Source organism: Acartia tonsa, chromosome 15, assembly GCF_053477335.1.
Source record: "Acartia tonsa isolate MP-2025a chromosome 15, ASM5347733v1, whole genome shotgun sequence".
NCBI lineage: Eukaryota > Metazoa > Arthropoda > Copepoda > Calanoida > Acartiidae > Acartia > Acartia tonsa.
The window spans coordinates 18,612,208-18,629,815 of record NC_137274.1 but is presented as its reverse complement, the minus strand read 5'-3'; the positions used below and the strand labels follow the sequence as shown (position 1 = coordinate 18,629,815).

The following is a 17,608-nucleotide window of genomic DNA, read 5'->3' as shown; positions in this document are numbered from 1 at the left end:
TTTGGGGAGGTTACCTCAACCCTCCAAAGAGAAATCGCCCCTTGAAAAAGACCCCCCAACACAAGAAAAAATAGAATTAACTTAATGAAATTAATTCTTTTTAAATAAAAAATATTGTTGTTGAATTCAATGACCTCTCCCCATCTCAAGTGCTCCTAAAGGCCTCTAGGGGCGTAGCCACAAGTACTAAATAATTATATTCTGAATTGTTTCATACAGACGAATGGATGTACAGACCGACACTGATTGTAGAGTATCTGTGTTATGTAGCCTTTTAATAAAGTAACAGGATATACTTTCTACATGTGTCTGTGTGTTGTGTACCAAGGGATCTCACTAACCACTGAACCGATATGGTTCTCCTTTACATGGTAGCTTTTCATAGAACCTGGTAAAGTTTATAAATATTTTGGGGGAGAGTACCACCACCCTCCAAAGAGAAATCGCCACTTAAAAAAGACCCCCAACACAAGAAAAAATAGAATGAACTTAATGAAATTAATTCTTTTTAAATCTAAAATAAAAAATATTGTTGTAGAATTCAATGACCTCTCCCCATCCCAAGTGCCCCTAAAGGCCTCTAGGGGCGTAGCCACTAGTACCAAATAATTATATTCTGAATTGTTTTATACAGACGAATAGACGTACAGACAGACACTGATTGTAGAGTATCTGTGTTATGTATCCTTTTAATAAAGTAACAGGATCTAAATACATTCTACATACATGTGTCTGTGTGTACTAAGGGATCTCACTAACCATGGAACCGATATGGTTCTCCTTTACATTTTAGCTTCTCATAAGACCTGGTAAGGTTTATAACTATTTTGGGGGAGAGTACCACAACCGCTCTAGGAGAAATCACCCCTAGAAAATAATAAACCCCTCTCATTATTTTTAAAAGATTTTTCTTTAAAAACTGTAATTGAAAAAAGGGGGTTTGACTCCCCCCAAACCCAAGGGTCCCTGGATGCCTCTAGGGGCGAAGCCACTGCTAGTATAGTGTTCCATACTATAAAGTAGTAAGGTTTTTGTCTGAAGCTAAAGATTATAGAAATTTCGGGTCTGAATTGGTTTTACTTATCAGGAAAGCTTTATAAATATCTTGGGATGGTTTTATGCTATTTTTCTGACATTCCCTACCCACCCTAGAGGTTAGGGGCGAAGCAACTAATAGATTATACAGTAAAAGCCTAAGATGATTAGTCCGATATGGTACATAATAGACGCATGGGAAAAATGATTAGTCCGAATGTGTCGGAAACGACGCAAAAAAAAAACTTCTTTGGTATGCCACAAATCTAAAAATACAAATGTCTTACAATCCCTTAAGGAAGCTGTGTTTAAAATTTCAAGTGATTCTGACGACAGGGGGGAAGTTCAGCACTAATGGGTTAATATATTCTTTAGTTCAGAGTAGAGTTATAGATATACAGAGACAGATGTACAGATAGATAGATAAATTGATATAGATAGAATATACTACAGATACAATATACGAATGTAGTATAATAATATTATGTAACTAACCAATAGTATTTCTATGGTTCACATGAGCTCCATGATCTAGGTAGATACAGAGGTAGATATCTAGACTAAAGATAGATAGATAAATTATACTAAGATACACTATGTAGTAAAATGATATTATGTAACTAACCATTATTAGCTTTATGATTCACATTGGCTCCATTTTGTAGAAGTAGGATGGCTGTTTCTGTGTTTCCATTCCATGCTGCATTATAAAGACTTGTCCTACCTAGATATAAATATATTAGATACTTTATATATTCTTTAGCTCAGAGTACAGTTATAGATATACAGAAAGAGGTGTACATAGATAGATAGAGAGATAGAATATACTAAAGATACATTATATAATTATAGTATAATAATATTATGTAACTAACCCCACTTATCTTTATTGTTGACATTGGCTCTATGTTCTAGAAGTATTTTGACTACTTCTGTGTTTCCTTTCTCTGCTGCATTCATAAGACTTGTTTTTCCTAGGTATAAATATATTAGATACTTAATATATTCTTTAGTTCAGAGTACAGTTATAGATATACAGAGACAGATGTACAGATAGATAGATAAATTGATATAGATAGAATATACTACAGATACAATATACGAATGTAGCATAATAATATTATGTAACTAACCGATAGTATTTCTATGGTTCACATGAGCTCCATGATTTAGGTAGATACAGAGGTAGATATCTAGACTAAAGATAGATAGATAAAATATACTAAGATACACTATGTAGTAAAATTATATTATGTAACTAACCATCATTAGCTTTATGATTCACATTGGCTCCATTTTGTAGAAGTAGTCTGACTGTTTCTGTCTTTCCATACCCTGCTGCCTTCATAAGACTTGTCCATCCTAGATATAAATATATTAGTTACATTTTATTAGTTCAGAGTAGAGTTATACCTTGGATATACAGAGAGAGGTGTACAGAGGTAGATATTTAGAATAAAGATATATAGATAGATAGAATATACTAAAGATACACTATATAGCAAAATAATATTATGTAACTAACCAAAATTATTTTTATGGTTGACATGAGCTCCATGACCTAGAAGTATCCTGACTGTTTCTGTCTTTCCTTTCTCTGCTGCATACATAAGACTGGTCCCTCCTAGATATAAATATTTTAGATACATTATATTTTTTAGTTCAGAGTACACACACCCCACCAGAAGGCTTGTTAGGTTAGTAAAAACAACCTGTGAAAACAGTTTACAAAGGATGTACTGGGACCTTATGGTGAGTTCAGAACATGCTTTCGTCTAAATTGAATTAGCACCTTCCCAGAGTAGAAAATTTTAAAATTACTTTTGGTTGTCAAATTTTACTTTTATTTTTAGAGTACCTTCACCTAACCTTCTTTATTGTCTTATTTTGTCTTTAATATTCATCATGCAAATTCATTCACATTAAAGTTGAATTTACAGATGTTGGAGCTTTCTAAAGAGGTCAAAAAGGTGAAACATAAAATTAAATATTTTAGAGAAAATTACAAGTATCTTCTTAACCCTTACAGATCAGGGGGGGGGGGGTCATCTTGACCCCCCCCCCTCCTCTAGTTTTTTCAATGTCATTTTTTTTGTAGGTAAGATAGAGAGTTGTGACTTCTTGACTTTTTAAGTTTAGTAATTATATGTCGGCAAGAGTTGATTTTATTAGGATATCTGGTCTGTGTCGGTCGTGGTGTCTGGTCACACCCCACCCGAAGACATGTTAGGTAAGAAAAAACCCCCCGCAGAAACGGTTTACACAGGATGTACTGGGACCTCATGGTGGTTTCAGAACATGCTTTCCCTAAATTGAGTTAGTAGCTTCCCATAGTAGAAAATTTTAAGATTACTTTTGGTGATCAAATTTTTACTTTTATTTTTAGACTACCTTCACCTAACCTGCTTTATTGTCTTATTTTGCCTTTCATTTTTATCATGCAAATTCGCTCACATTACAGTTGAAATGACAGATATTGGAGCTTTCTAAAAAGGTCTCTAACATTTTACTAGCTCTAATACTTTTTGATATATCTTATTTCAAAGTTTTGTTGTAAAATCTTCTTTTACACAGCAAAAAGTTGAAATATAATATTAGTTATTTTAGAGAAAATAGAGAAAAAGTATCTTCATCTAAATCTCTCTAATATTGCTCCAAATTGACCAAATTGGACAGTTAAGGTGCCTAAAACTATCTACATTCAATGGAAAATCCAAATACATACTTTTTAAGACTATATAAGCCAACAGGAGCATACTGAAGTGATTTTAAATAATGCTAAAGGAAAAAATATTTCCTGTTTTCTTTAAATAAATTGAAATATAATCGACTTTAGCAAGGATTTTAAGGTAAGTTATGGTGTATAAAGTTGTCACTTTGTAATTAGAAAGCCAATAAAACACAATCATCTGATATTTTGAACAAATAGAAACATATCGTAAGAAAAATAGACATAATCATAGAAAATAAACCAAAAATTGGTTAGAATTTTAAGCATTTCCAAGCAGTTTACAAATGTAATCTACTAATTCTAGTAATTTTTTCTAAGAATAGTTTATTGGCTTTTTAAATTTCTTATAACTTATGAAACAAAATTTTTTTTTGACACCTTAACTAAGAAAACATAGTAATAAAAAGACTTTCATAAATGATCTCATATATAATAAAAGACACAATTTATTCTTAGGCCACATTTTTTTTTGTTAATATACACTATTAGGTACTTTAAACTAGTATTGTGATTTGTAAAATCATAAATCATAATTAATTAGGAGTTTCTATTAACTTAAAACACCTTTTACATTATTAAAAATGACTTAAAAGTGATTTATAATTAAAATTAAATTATATTTGTTTTTTTGATATTACATTTTAGCGTTCTCCGGTTGACTTATAAAGTCTCAAAAAGTGTGGATTTGGATTGTCCATTGAATGTAGATAGTTTTAGGCACCTTAACTGTCCAATTTGGTCAATTTGGAGCAATATTAGAGAAATTTAAATGAAGATACTTGTAATTTACTCTAAAATAACTAATTTTATATTTCAACATTTTGCTGTGTAAAAGATGATTTTCAGCAATACTTTGAAATAAGATATCTCAAAAAGTATTAGAGCTAGAAAAATGTTAGAGACCTTTTTAGAAAGCTCCAATATCTGTCATTTCAACTGTAATGTGAACGAATTTGCATGATAAAAATGAAAGGCAAAATAAGACAATAAAGCAGGTTAGGTAAAGGTAGTCTAGAACTAAAAGTAAAATTTGATCACCAAAAGTAATTTTAAAATTTTCTACTATGGGAAGCTACTAACTCAATTTAGGGAAAGCATGTTCTGAAACCACCATGAGGTCCCAGTACATCCTGTGTAAACCGTTTTGGCGGGGGGTTTTTTGTAACATAACACGCCTTCGGGTGAGGTGTGTGGTCAAAGTCGGTTGGGTAGCACCAAAATTAAAAAAAAATCTAAATAAATCTTAATTTCTACATTATGACATTTGTGTATAAGGTAGAAACCTAAATTTTTTTTGGTAAATACTGAGATATCAATGACCTTATGAGAAAAGTGGTGTTATGAATGTTTGACCGCACCCTGACTGACTTTATGACTGATTTTTGTCCGGCTTTTACTACTGACATATATCTTAAATATCGTGGCTTCTATAACAGCTAGAGACCTATAAATTTTTTTGGTAAATCCTTGAGCAACAATAAACAGATAAAATGTTAATTGGCGCCGCCAACTGCCGTTTTACCGCCAAAACCGCCAAAAATGTCAGTTTCTGTTATTTGCCGTTTTTCGGCAATGATCAGAAAAAGTAATTTTTTGTAATGAAAAATAAAAGTCCGTCCTAAAATTTGGTCATCCTAGCTGCAAAATTGGCCACTCTACAACTGTTTTAAAATTTAGCGGCTGGTCGTTAAAAAGCGGCTAAGGAGCGGCCTGACTGCTATGACTAGAAAAAGCAATTTTCTCTAAAAATACACATGAACCACCAGAAAATTTTTTTACGTCTTTATCTGTAACAGAAGCCAAGAACAGAACCCCCCGATCTATTAAGGTGGGAATTAGGGCCCAATCTGTAAGGGTTAAAAATCTTTCTAATATTGCTTTAAATTGACCAAATTTGACAGTTAAGGTGCAGTCAATATTTTTTTTTCCTTGGAATTATATTGCAGCAACTTTATTAAAGATAGTTAAATAATAATTTATGTCACAGATATGTCACAGTTTTATGTGGATATTTATTTTGTTTAAAGACATGCCATTTATGACAATATAGAAAAAGGTGTAATAAATAAAGCTCATTCTAAAGAACATAATTTTACTAGAGATGTTAAAAATGGTACCCACTTCTGAAATGTCTGGCACTGACACCAATAAACAGGCACAACTAATTACCATGATCTTGAGCTCCAGACAATGGGTTGTGCAATCAAAGGGTTGGTTATCTGTTTAAATGTTGCTTAACAAAATATCTCTATGCGCATTAGAGCATCGTATGTTATTAGAAGGGCTTCAATAGATAATCACAAGAAATTGAATAAGAATTCCACCCCAATAAGGTATATCACTTAATTTTCTTAACCTTAAAAATACAGACCCCCAAACTTTTTAAGTTAGACAATTTTTGAACAGGAGAAAAAATTCCAACAACAGTGGTCATGGTGCTGATCAAGGCGCCACAAATATTTGGAATAGATCCTGGTACATAATACAAAAATTATTCTATCTATCTATTTATCTGTTTGATGGCTATCTGGCTGATTTGCAATGCCGAATATCCGGTGTAGCCAATTTCCGGCATTAGAAATCAGCCAGATATCTGGTATCTGGCCAAAAAAATTTTCCGGCACAACACTACTTGGATAGAAAAATAGATTAAAGAATAGGAAGAAACTATAGAAATTGATAAAAAGAAAAGGTAAGTATGGACAGTTAAATAAAGGATAGATAGATAAAATAAACATACCAAGATTATCTTTCTTATCAATAAGAATTCCTCTATCCAGAAGAAGCTGTACTACAGAAGTATGACCATTCTGACTTGCCCAGTGGAGACTTGTTTTTCCTAAATATTTGAATATGTAACATGATTTCACATAATTACTCAAACCGATTGGTATCCTGTGGATTAAAAGTGGTTCTCGTCCATACAAAAAAACTGTGTCTAGCATCGTATTATATCCAGTTTTCTATGAATGTAAAAATTTACAATCATTAAAAGCTTGAAAGATTGAAAGCAGTTTTTTTACCCCGTGTCTGCGGTATCTTGGGGCTAAAAAATGGGTTTTAATCTTATAATTATACATTTTATATCCGTGGAAAGCTGTTTAAATACTATGCTATTTGCTGGATTATAATCAGTTCTCATCCATATTGAAAGATTATGTGTAGCATCCTAATACAGACAATTTTTCATGATTATAAAAAAATCATAAACTTAACCCTTAACGGTTGGGGGGGGGGGCATTGAACGCCCCCCCCATCCGGTTTTTTCTATCTCATTTTCTGTGTGTGAAAGATAAAGAGCCCAAACTGCTTGACTTTTTAAGTATGGGTATGACACATAACTGAGAGTTGAAATTTTTTGAATATCTCCATCCTGGCGGGCACAGGATGCCAGCAAACCTGGCAGGGTCATCCAGGTAAAGAGCAAAAATATTTTTTTGACTAAAACAAAGCATTTTATCATACCAAAATACTAAAAAATCCTCTAGTAGTACATCCTTATATGAAATACAGGTGTTTAAGTCACTTTCAGGTTCCAGGTATGATCCTGCAGGTCCTGATCCTCCAGGTCTCCAGAAATCTTTAAAAGGCTCCTGTGGCCGCAATTTTTGACTTAGAGACTTCAAATTTTAAACTTAAGCTTTTTTTACATGTCTACATAACGTATTAAAATTTCATAAAGATCTGCCGCTGTTTTCCCGCTGACTGCCGACTACTTGAAATTTTTAAGTAAAAAAAGACCTAAAAACAAAGGTTGTTAAATAAAAGGGTGAAGGAAGCGAAAATTTACTTAGACTTCTAAAAGGTCGGAAATTCATTATCAAACAGGGGACTTGCACAAAAAAATTTAGCCCTCTAGCTCTAATAGGAACTGAGATAATAAGGGGTGGCGTTGAACGCCCCCCCCTCACACCACCGCTGATGGCACACCACCGCTGCTTGATAAGGTTGGGGGTGTCTTGCTATATCCGATAAACCGATTTTCTGTTTTAAGCTTAACCGGGAAAGTAAAGGGTCACTTTACCACTCCCCATTCAATCACATGATCCTAGAGGCGTAGACGATAGTAATAAATAAACCACGATTTAATATCAAATAGGAGAACATAAAATGCAACAGTATGTATATCTGCGTGTCTGTACCGAAAGATCTTGCTAATCGCTAAACCATAGCTTTCCCTTACAATAAAGCTTCTTATAATTCCAGGAAGTATGGGGGGATAGGGAGCTAAACCCACAAAGAAGCTTCACTGAAAAGAAGTCCTATCGGTTCAGATATTAAGGTATTAACAAACAGACTGACAGACACTTATCCTGTTACTTTATCTTATTTTCTATTATCGGCTGATCACTGAATGTTTAACTTTGAATTCGATAGGATAGAAAAGAGAAAAAAATGGAGAACTAAATCGGTTCACAAGCATTCAAAATCTTAAGCTACAGACAAAAATACTTTACAACTTTACATAATAGGCTGTATGTATACCTGGATAGCTATTCTGTGAGGGACCAGGACGAGATGGATATCTAGCTGGAGGACCTCCAGGTACTTGATAACCTCCGGGCGGGCCAGGAGGATACTAAACATAAAAGAATTAGCTTTCATTAAAATTGACTTTTGTGTACAGCAATCAAAAGAAGAAATAATTTTTTTTTAAATCTGTAGGTATCCGAAGAAAAAAGGATTCACTTTCATTTAAACAGAAAAACTCATTCTACAAAATTGGCAGATACACATCAAATTATTACATAAAACCATTGGAAATTATTTTCTCGTATTCATTCAAATCCAGTTGATAAGAACTGGTTCTCATCCAAAGGAAAAAACTATGTCTAGCATCGTATTATATCCAGATTTCTACGAATAGAAAAATGTACAATTATAAGATTAAAGCCAGTTTTTTTAGCCCGTTCCCTCGGCACCTTGGGGCTAAAAAACTGGTTTTAATCTTATAATTGTACATTCTATATCTGCGGAAAGCTGTTTATAATACGATGCGAGAAATAACTATTCTAACACTTTCAAACGAATTTTAAAGTAAAACATGGATGACAGCATATTAAAATCAAAAGAACAGATTTATTGGAGAATAAAAAACAAAACATTATTTTCTGTATGATGAAAGACCTACCGGCGGTCAAAGTAAATTACACACTGGATGCTCAAAAACAATGAGAAAAAATTTTCTCGTATTCATTTAAATCCGGTGGATAGGAACCGGTTCTCATGAATACGAAAAAACTATGTCTAGCATCGTATTATATCCAGTTTTCCACGAATATAGAAATGTACAATCATAAGATTAAAACTAGTTTTTTTAGCCCCGTGGTGCCGAAGGCACCGGCTAATAAAACTAGTTTTAATCTTATAATTGTACATTCTATATCCGCGGAAAGCCGTTGATAATATGATACGAGAAATAACTATTATGATATTGTCATCTTAAATTTTTTTTAAATTGGACCAAAAACACTAAAGATATTGCCTTCAAATAATACCTAAGGGAGGGAGTGAACAATGGAATTTAAATTATACAGATACTTTGAGAAATTTTGTTGTTCTTAGATTTCTTAGTTCTAAACTAATTTTGTCCAAACATTTCAACAAACAATTTTAATTTGGTTTATCATCATTAATGATGTATACCATTTTATCATCCATTGTCTTAAGCCTTAAGATCCCTGACAAATATCAGCACAAATTTCTTTTGTTTGTCCATTGAATGTTTTCAAACTAATGTATCGGGGAGATCTCAAATGAATTACTTTAATCAGTACAAGCTCTTATAATTTTGTCTTATTTGTATTGTAGTAGGTTAAAACGCAATAAAATCAAAATTTAAAATCTACCTGTCCACTAGACAAGTACGGGGGTCCTCTAGGGGGCCCACTTGGACCTCCTGGTGGTCCACTACCTCCACCATAACCTAAAACAAAATGATTCAGTGTTTAACTGAGTACAATCGGCTGTAAAAGGGGGGGTTTTTAATGCAACTATCTCGTAATCAATGTATAAATGGCACTTAGAATTCGAATTTTGATCTAAAATTCTGCATGAGTAATCCTTGGTAGGTCTATTTTCCCTAAATCGAACAAAAAAGTTGAAAAAGTAACGGCTAACGGCTCAGTCATTTAGCCGTTTTTTGGCTATTTTTGGGACAAATCTGTCATAAATTACGTAGGAATCAACTTTTTGAAACATGTTTTTGCTTTAAATCATGTGAAATGATACAAAAACAACATTTTCAGATTTCTAGTACCTGCAACTACCGGCTAGAACCGTTTGAAAACATTTTGGAGCAGAAAATAGTATTATGTGGAGATAGGTGTCGTGATGATTTGCATTGAAAATAGCCCAAAAAATGGCTACACTGCTGAGCCGCCAGCTGTTAGCCGTTATTTTTCCAACTTTTTGTTCGATTTAGGGAAAATAGACCTACCAAGGATTACTCATGCAAAATTTCAGATCGAAATTCGAATTCTAAGTGCCATTTATACATTGATTACGAGATGGTTGCATTAAAAACCCCAGCCCAGTCCTTCATTTTATATTTGCAGAAAGCTGTCTATAACAGGATGCAATGAATAACTATTATATTTCGTTATGAAGCACCAGTAGTTACTAATTTATAAATGTTATGGTTGAGATAGATTTATAACTGTTAAAAGTATTATATTATTGATAAAAATATATATTATAAGTTTCAATTTTAAGATTGCTATCGAACATTCTTTTTTGAAGAAAAACTATTCTTTATATTAGGCCAAGTGAGAAATATGGCAGATTTCTTTTTTTGGGTATAGTCCCTTTTGTGGCAACGCACCTTAAGGGGCGATTCTTCGTACTTTTCACAGTTGCTTTTCTCCTATTTCTAGGGCTCTAACCCTGTGGGGCTAATTGCCTAACCAAATGGGGCAATCACCTAACCCAATATAACCTAACCTAACCTAAAATAAAATATAAAAAGCCATTTCAAAAATACACAAATCGCACTTTAGAGGAACTTTCCCTTATTTTTATACGATTTCACAATCTTCCCATTGAATAATAAGACAATAGGTTCCAGCCATTCACCAGATCTTAGTGCACAGAAAGAAGACAATAAGTATAGAGAATTGTAACAATTCATTTTTAAGCATTCTTGTATTTAATAATAGAGGTTGCACCTCTAGCATTTAGGTGAATACATAAAAAGGTTTAGAGAAAAAAACATCACAATTTAATTTGATAAAAAATTTGCCTAAAACCATCTTGGTGAAACATAAGTAAAGCTTCCCAAAAGTGGTGAACAAATTTGAAAAGCAAAAAAAATTTGACATAGTAGCATTTTTTTCTATGGGTTATTTTTCTTAACAGGGTAGTGGTAACCTTCCAAAAAAAAATGGATCTTGGACAAAGTAGCTTAGGACAAAGTAAGTTCAGGACAAAGTAGCTTCAGGACAAAGTAGCCTCCTAAGAAAAGTAGCCTCCACTGTTAATAAAGGTCATGGCCGCAGCGCTCGGCCCCCTGGCCTGCCTAGCCTCAGGCTTCGGCCCCCTAGCTTATAACCTAACCTAACCTAACCAAAAATTTGTAAAAAACATTATTAAAACTTGTAAAAACAATATTAAAAATTGTAAAAATCTATGAACCACTTTTTGCAAAATCCACGAAATTCTAAACCACCTATGTATTATAAGTTGATGATATTTTACTAAAATAAATGTTCTGAGGCTAACATAGGTTAGGTTAGGTGAGGTTTTAGGCTAGGGGGCCGAGAACCCGCAGCTAGGCAGGCCAGGGGGCCGAGCGCTGCGGCCATATTGGAGACTATTTTTCTTATGAAGCTACTTTTCTTAAGTAAATGTCCTGAAGCTACTTTGTCCTGAAGCTACTTTGTCCTGAAGCTTCTTTGTCCGAAGCTACTTTGTCCAAGATCCAAAAAAATAGTTATGAACCTTCCTGGACCTGTGAGAAACTTAACTGTAGAGGAGAACCATATTAGTTCATTAGTTAGCAAGATCCTCTGGTATAACACATAGACATACAGACAGACATATATCCTGTTACTTTAAATAAGAAAGTATGTTAAACCTCCGGGATCTGTAGCATTAACATCTGCTCCATACTGTAAGAAGAGCTTGATTAATTCATTTGTATTATTTACTTCAATTTCACAAATTATACTTGTCAGGTTCAAATCTTCAAAAACTAAAAAAGAACAAAAATTATTGAAAATGAAAGTTGCAGTAGATGATTTGGGTATTGTCCCTTTCGTGACAATGCCTCTTAAGGGGCGTTTCTTTGTATTTCCAAATTGCTTTTGAGAGGTACTGTACCTGATGATTAAAAACAAAACAAAAGAAAGTGAATATAGTAATTGATTATGGCTTTTTTATATTATGTTTTATATTTAGCTAACTCATATTGGATGAGCCCCTAAGATTTTTTTTTCAGTGTAAAAGATAGACTTTTTCAAATTGGTGATTATACATAACAGTGAGTTTTTTTATATATCTTTCTCCTGACAGGCACAGGATGCCAGCAAACCTAGCAGGTTCATCCAGATATAAAAATTATTATTGGACCCTCCCCCCTATTATCTCAGTTCTTATTAGAGCTAGAGGGCCAAAATTTTTTGTGCAAGTCCCCTGTTTGATAATTAATGAATTTTCGACCTTAAGTAAGTCAAAGTCAATTTTCGCATCCTCCACCCTTTTATTTAACAACCTTTGTTTTCAGGTCCTTTTTTACTTGAAAATTTCAAACGGCTGAAATTTTCTTATTTTTGAAGCTAGAAGAAAATTTCTTTTTGCAGAAAATGTTAATCTACAGTGTAGCTTTTTAAATTCTTTTAAGCAATAAAGGGCGAAGAAAGCAAAATATGACCTTGACTAACAGTAGAAAGGATGACAATATCCATAAGTAGCAAAGCACAAAAAATGATGGATGAGAATACGTACATATAGATTTAAAGTGTATTTATTAATATCAAGAATAGATTTCTTGGAGAAAATAAACACAAAACCTTGTTTTATTTTGTATAATGATGATGGTTAATGATGTTAATGATGGGGAAATATGTATAATACATAAAAATAGCCAAAAACCTGCTAAAGGCAGTCTGACCACCATGGTTGTTTTCTTAAAACGACAGGAAATTTAATTTTTAAATCCTTAACTTAAAAAAATTTGGAAAATCGGACTATATACATCAGAGATATGGAAAAATGAGGGAAAAATTTTAAAATAGCCAAAAACCTCCAAAGAGGCAGTCTGACCTTCATGGTTGTTTTCTTTAAACAACAGGAAATTTAATTTTGATATATATAACTGAAAAAATTTTGGAAATCGGACCAAAAACACCAAAGATATGGAGAAAAATGTTAGAAATACAAAAATAGTCTAAAACCTGCTGAAACACAGTCTGACCGTCATAGTTGTTTTCTTTAAAGGACAGGAAATTTAATTTTGTTATCTATAACTAAAAAAATTTGAAATTTGGACCATAAACACTGAAGATATGGAGAAAAATGTGAGAAATACAAAAATAGCCTGAAACCTGCTGAAACACAGTCTGACCGTCATAGTTGTTTTCTTTAAACAACAGGAAATTTAATTTTGTTATCTATAACTGAAAAAATTTGAAAATCGGACCATAAACACTGAAGATATGGAAAAAAATGTGAGAAATACAAAAATAGCCTAAAACCTGCTAAAAGGCGGTCCTACCGCCATCTTTGTTATATAATTTATTGTGCTTCTTAATTATGGGAATGTTGTCTAAAAATTTAAGCATTCAATTTTTTATAGGAGCTGAGTAAATCCCATTTCCCCCATAGCATCACGGACAGACTAACGGACTAACTGACAGACATAGTGAATTATAGAGCAGCTTCGCTACTAAAAATGAATATATTTATGATTCAGGCTTGATTTGATTATTGAAACACTTTAATTGCTCACGTCTTGATGGTCCAGCCTCTATCCAGAACTCCTCCCCCCCCTTCCCTGATTGTTAAGTGTTAATCGTCAAGTTTTTCTTTAAACAAGGATGACAAAGCAAAGCGAAGCTCTGAATAGTTTTATAGTGTCTGAACTGAATAATCAGAATATAAAAGTATAAGAGTCGAAGCAAAATTGTAAGTAAATTTGTTGAAAAATTGCTTGATACAGGATAATGTTTTTGGACATACTTACATATTTAGCACTTGATCATAGAGTTGCTCTGCTTATAATATTGTTCTTTGTTGTCCCATGAATCAATATACTAAAGATCAGATCAAACGGATAATTAGATCACATAAAAATTTGTTGTTAAAAAAGTAGAAAAATCAGCATGTTTAAAATGTACATACGGACATTATTGTAATGATTATAGAGTTGCTACGCTATCTAGATCGTAGTTAACTACTACAAGAATCATCATGCAAAGTTTGAAATCGATAGGACAATTCTAACATGCCTAAATTAACGAATAAAAGCTATCTATCTCGGACGTAAGGATAGACCCTAATTATAGAAAAGCTTTTAAAAGTTGAGAAAATAATGAATCAATTTACCAGACAAACTGTTCTCTTGTATTTTTGCTCCAGGCTCCAGAAACTTGTTAACAAGTTCAGTAGAAACATTTCCATTGCAAACAGCTTTCCTTATTTCTAAACAATTTATAAGTATGTAATTAATTAGGTATAAGATATAACCAACAAGCAAAATGAATCTAAAATAATATTTCCGGGGCAAATGGAGAGGTCATCAATTTTGCGATGCGTTGCCCCCCAACGACAGCTGAAATAACATATTGTTTTTGTTGTTAATATAAGTCAGTAATTGATAAGAAGAAACCTTTTTAAGAGTGTATTTGTGTATGTAAATGTACACTATACAATTGGTTTCAACCTAGACATAGTATGACCTCAGCTCATACAGAAAAAAAATTAATTGGAAAAAAATCACAAAACCTATAAAACAACAACATGTAAAATTGACGACCTCTCCATCTGCCCCCAAATATTATCTAGATTTAACTCGCTCGTTGGTTCTACCTTATTTCTGTGTTAATCTTATGATTGCAAAAAAAACGTGACATTATAAGTTAATAATGTTCAAATTAGGAGCAAAAATATTTTTAACATAAAATAATCTTTGTTTGTTTTGAATTTATGCTCATTATTTACTTTTTGACCACCTTCTTTCTCAAACAAATTTTTAGATTAAAATGACATGTAGATTGCTAAGACCTTAACATATCTAAATTAACAAAAAAAGGGAAAAGTTACATAAAGACGGACCTACCCTAATTATAAAAAAGCTTTGCTTTAAAAAAATGCTAGCCACGTGTGTAGTAGTGGAAAAGAGTGAGAAAACTAGATATAATTATATTCACTGAACGCTTAACAAACAAGGATGACAACATCCATAGAAGCAAAGTTTTGAAACCATAGGACAAACAAACTTTAACACTTGTAGAGGGACAGAACTTAACAATCATATATAAATTTTAACAAAATTGGAAGTAAATTTGTTGAAAAATGCTTACATACAGGCTAATTGTTAAGTACATACTTACATTTTTAGGACTTGATTATAGAGTTACTCCTCTAGGAATCAGTATTCCAAAAATCAGAACCGGTTCTAATCCAACTGTGTCAAATGAATACAAGAAAATTGCTTACCCTGATCCACATCAGTATATTTGTTATCATTTTCTAATCCTTTTTCATATTCTTTAATGTCTAAACAAAGATGTAACAAAAGTTTATCATTCTTTTAAGATTTTTTTATTTAGGTAATTTTCTGTACACCTTAGACCACAAAAAAAATACTTTCAGAATGCCTTCTAAATGATTGATATTTGCTGGATTAGAACTGGTTTTCAGCAAAACTAGTGGCACTTTAGAATATTTTATACAATTTTTTTTCTAGGAACAATTTATCTTGGGAGGGTGATGGAACCCACACCTAAAATAGTTATGAACCTTTCCAGGACCTATTCAAAGCTACATTATATAGGTGAACCATGTTTGTTCAGCAGCTAGTGAGACAGAGATTGTTACCTTTTTATACAGATTACATTTTGGGCTTATCTAAATGGGGTGTTTTGCCTTAGGTTATATTTGGAGTCAGGGCAGCCCTGGAGGGTTAGTTTGTAGATTTGGGCCTGCAAGTTTAAATCCATCCACATGGGTTAGGCAAAAAAGAAAATAATTCATTTTATAAATAGGGGTTGGGGTAAGAATAATTAGAGAGAAAGCACAATAAAACAGGGATCTAAAGGGGTAAGACAATGGCCGATAAATGAATGTACATCCCCAATGATTATACACAAAATTATACCCGTCTGTTGATTACAATTAGTAGTAGATTCGTTTGGACACTCAACTAAATGAACCAAAACTTAAATTTCAATATAAGTCCCAAAGGTTGTTAAGTCAACAAATAAGAAATTGTTATTATAAGACTTTTGGGACTAGTATAATAAACAGCGCAATTTCCCCTCCCTTCCTGACAATAAAATCTCACCTATAGCTTTGGATAAGCATCCTCCAACATATAGCAGCAAACAAACCTAAAATATTTTTAAAAATTTTATATACTTTTTGGGCTAACTAACGTTTAAAGAGTTATGGCCAAATCCTTATAATACAGTAACAGGATGTGTGTTTGTCTGTTTGTTTGTACCTAAGAGTCTCGCTAAATGCTGAACAGGGTAGCTTCTCATAGGTCCGGGGAAGGATTTTAACTATTTTGAGGGAAGGTACCACAACCCTCCCAAGAGAAATCGCCCCTCGAAAAAATTTCCCCCCTCCCCTGTTTAAAAAATTTTTTTTAACTAAAATGAAAAATGGAAGGAGAGGAGCACCCCCTCCAAAAAAAATCTCTCCCCCCCAAAAAAAATTTTTTTTAGGCTTTCTTTTCAAATCTAAAATAAACTGAATTATCAAATTCGACTCTCCCCTCCTCTATGGGCGTAGTCGCTAGCGCATAATAAATTAACTGGTCCATCTTAAATGTCCACAACTACATAACATATCGTTATTCAAAGCAAATTGGTTATTCTCTTGGAAGGGTGGTGGTACCCTCTCTAAAATAATAATAAACCATCCCAGGACCTATGAGAAGCTACTCTGTTAAAAAAAAACAATCGGTTCAGCGGTTAGCAATATTCTTTCCATGAAATTTAGGCAAAAATTGTGATATAGCATCATTCTACTTCCTACCTCATATGTACATTTAAAACACGAAAACGGCAAAAATCATCAAAAATTAATACATAAATGTTATATATTAAAGTTTTTAAAAATCTATTTCTCTTGAAAGGCTCTTAATATTTAAATCTTTTCTGGCATAACCGAAAGACAAACAGACCTGGTAAATTATATACTAGCCGCTTTTTGGAGTAGTTAATATTAGCAAAAAAAATCAATTAAATCTTGAATAGCAGATAAGAATTAGGCTTCCAATATTAATGTTTTTTAAAAAGGGGGTGTTAAAATTTTCTAGGGGCGATTTTTCTTTGGAGGGTAGTTGTACACTCCCCCAAAATAGTTATAAACCTTCCCAGGACCTTTGATAATCAACCCTGTAAAGGAGAAGCCTATATGTTCAGCAGTTACCAGGATTCTTTAATACAAACAGACCGACAAAAATACATCCTGTTACAATATAATTAGGATATATATAGATAGATAGATAGATAGATAGATAGATAGATAGATAGATAGCTATGTAGATAGATAGAGAGATTTAAAGGGTTAGTTTATTCAGTTATCTATATATAGATAGATAGATAGATAGATAGATAGATAGATAGATAGATAGATAGATAGATAGATAGATAGATAGATAGTTAGTTATGTAGA

The 17,608-nt window shown here is 32.8% G+C and overlaps 1 protein-coding gene across 1 annotated transcript in view; it reads right to left on the bottom strand.

Moving 5' to 3' along the window:
- The window catches only part of LOC145307420 (uncharacterized), a 178,204-nt gene that overhangs the window by 51,593 nt on the left and 109,003 nt on the right, over positions 1 to 17,608 (bottom strand). The window contains exons 6-12 of the mRNA XM_080149854.1: positions 9,616 to 9,692; positions 8,252 to 8,345; positions 6,507 to 6,605; positions 2,561 to 2,659; positions 2,299 to 2,397; positions 1,911 to 2,009; positions 1,661 to 1,759 (exon numbers count right to left, since the gene is read on the bottom strand). Coding sequence (XP_080005980.1) covers positions 1,661 to 1,759; positions 1,911 to 2,009; positions 2,299 to 2,397; positions 2,561 to 2,659; positions 6,507 to 6,605; positions 8,252 to 8,345; positions 9,616 to 9,692 — 666 coding nt within the window. The remainder of the gene's footprint in view (positions 1 to 1,660; positions 1,760 to 1,910; positions 2,010 to 2,298; positions 2,398 to 2,560; positions 2,660 to 6,506; positions 6,606 to 8,251; positions 8,346 to 9,615; positions 9,693 to 17,608) is intronic.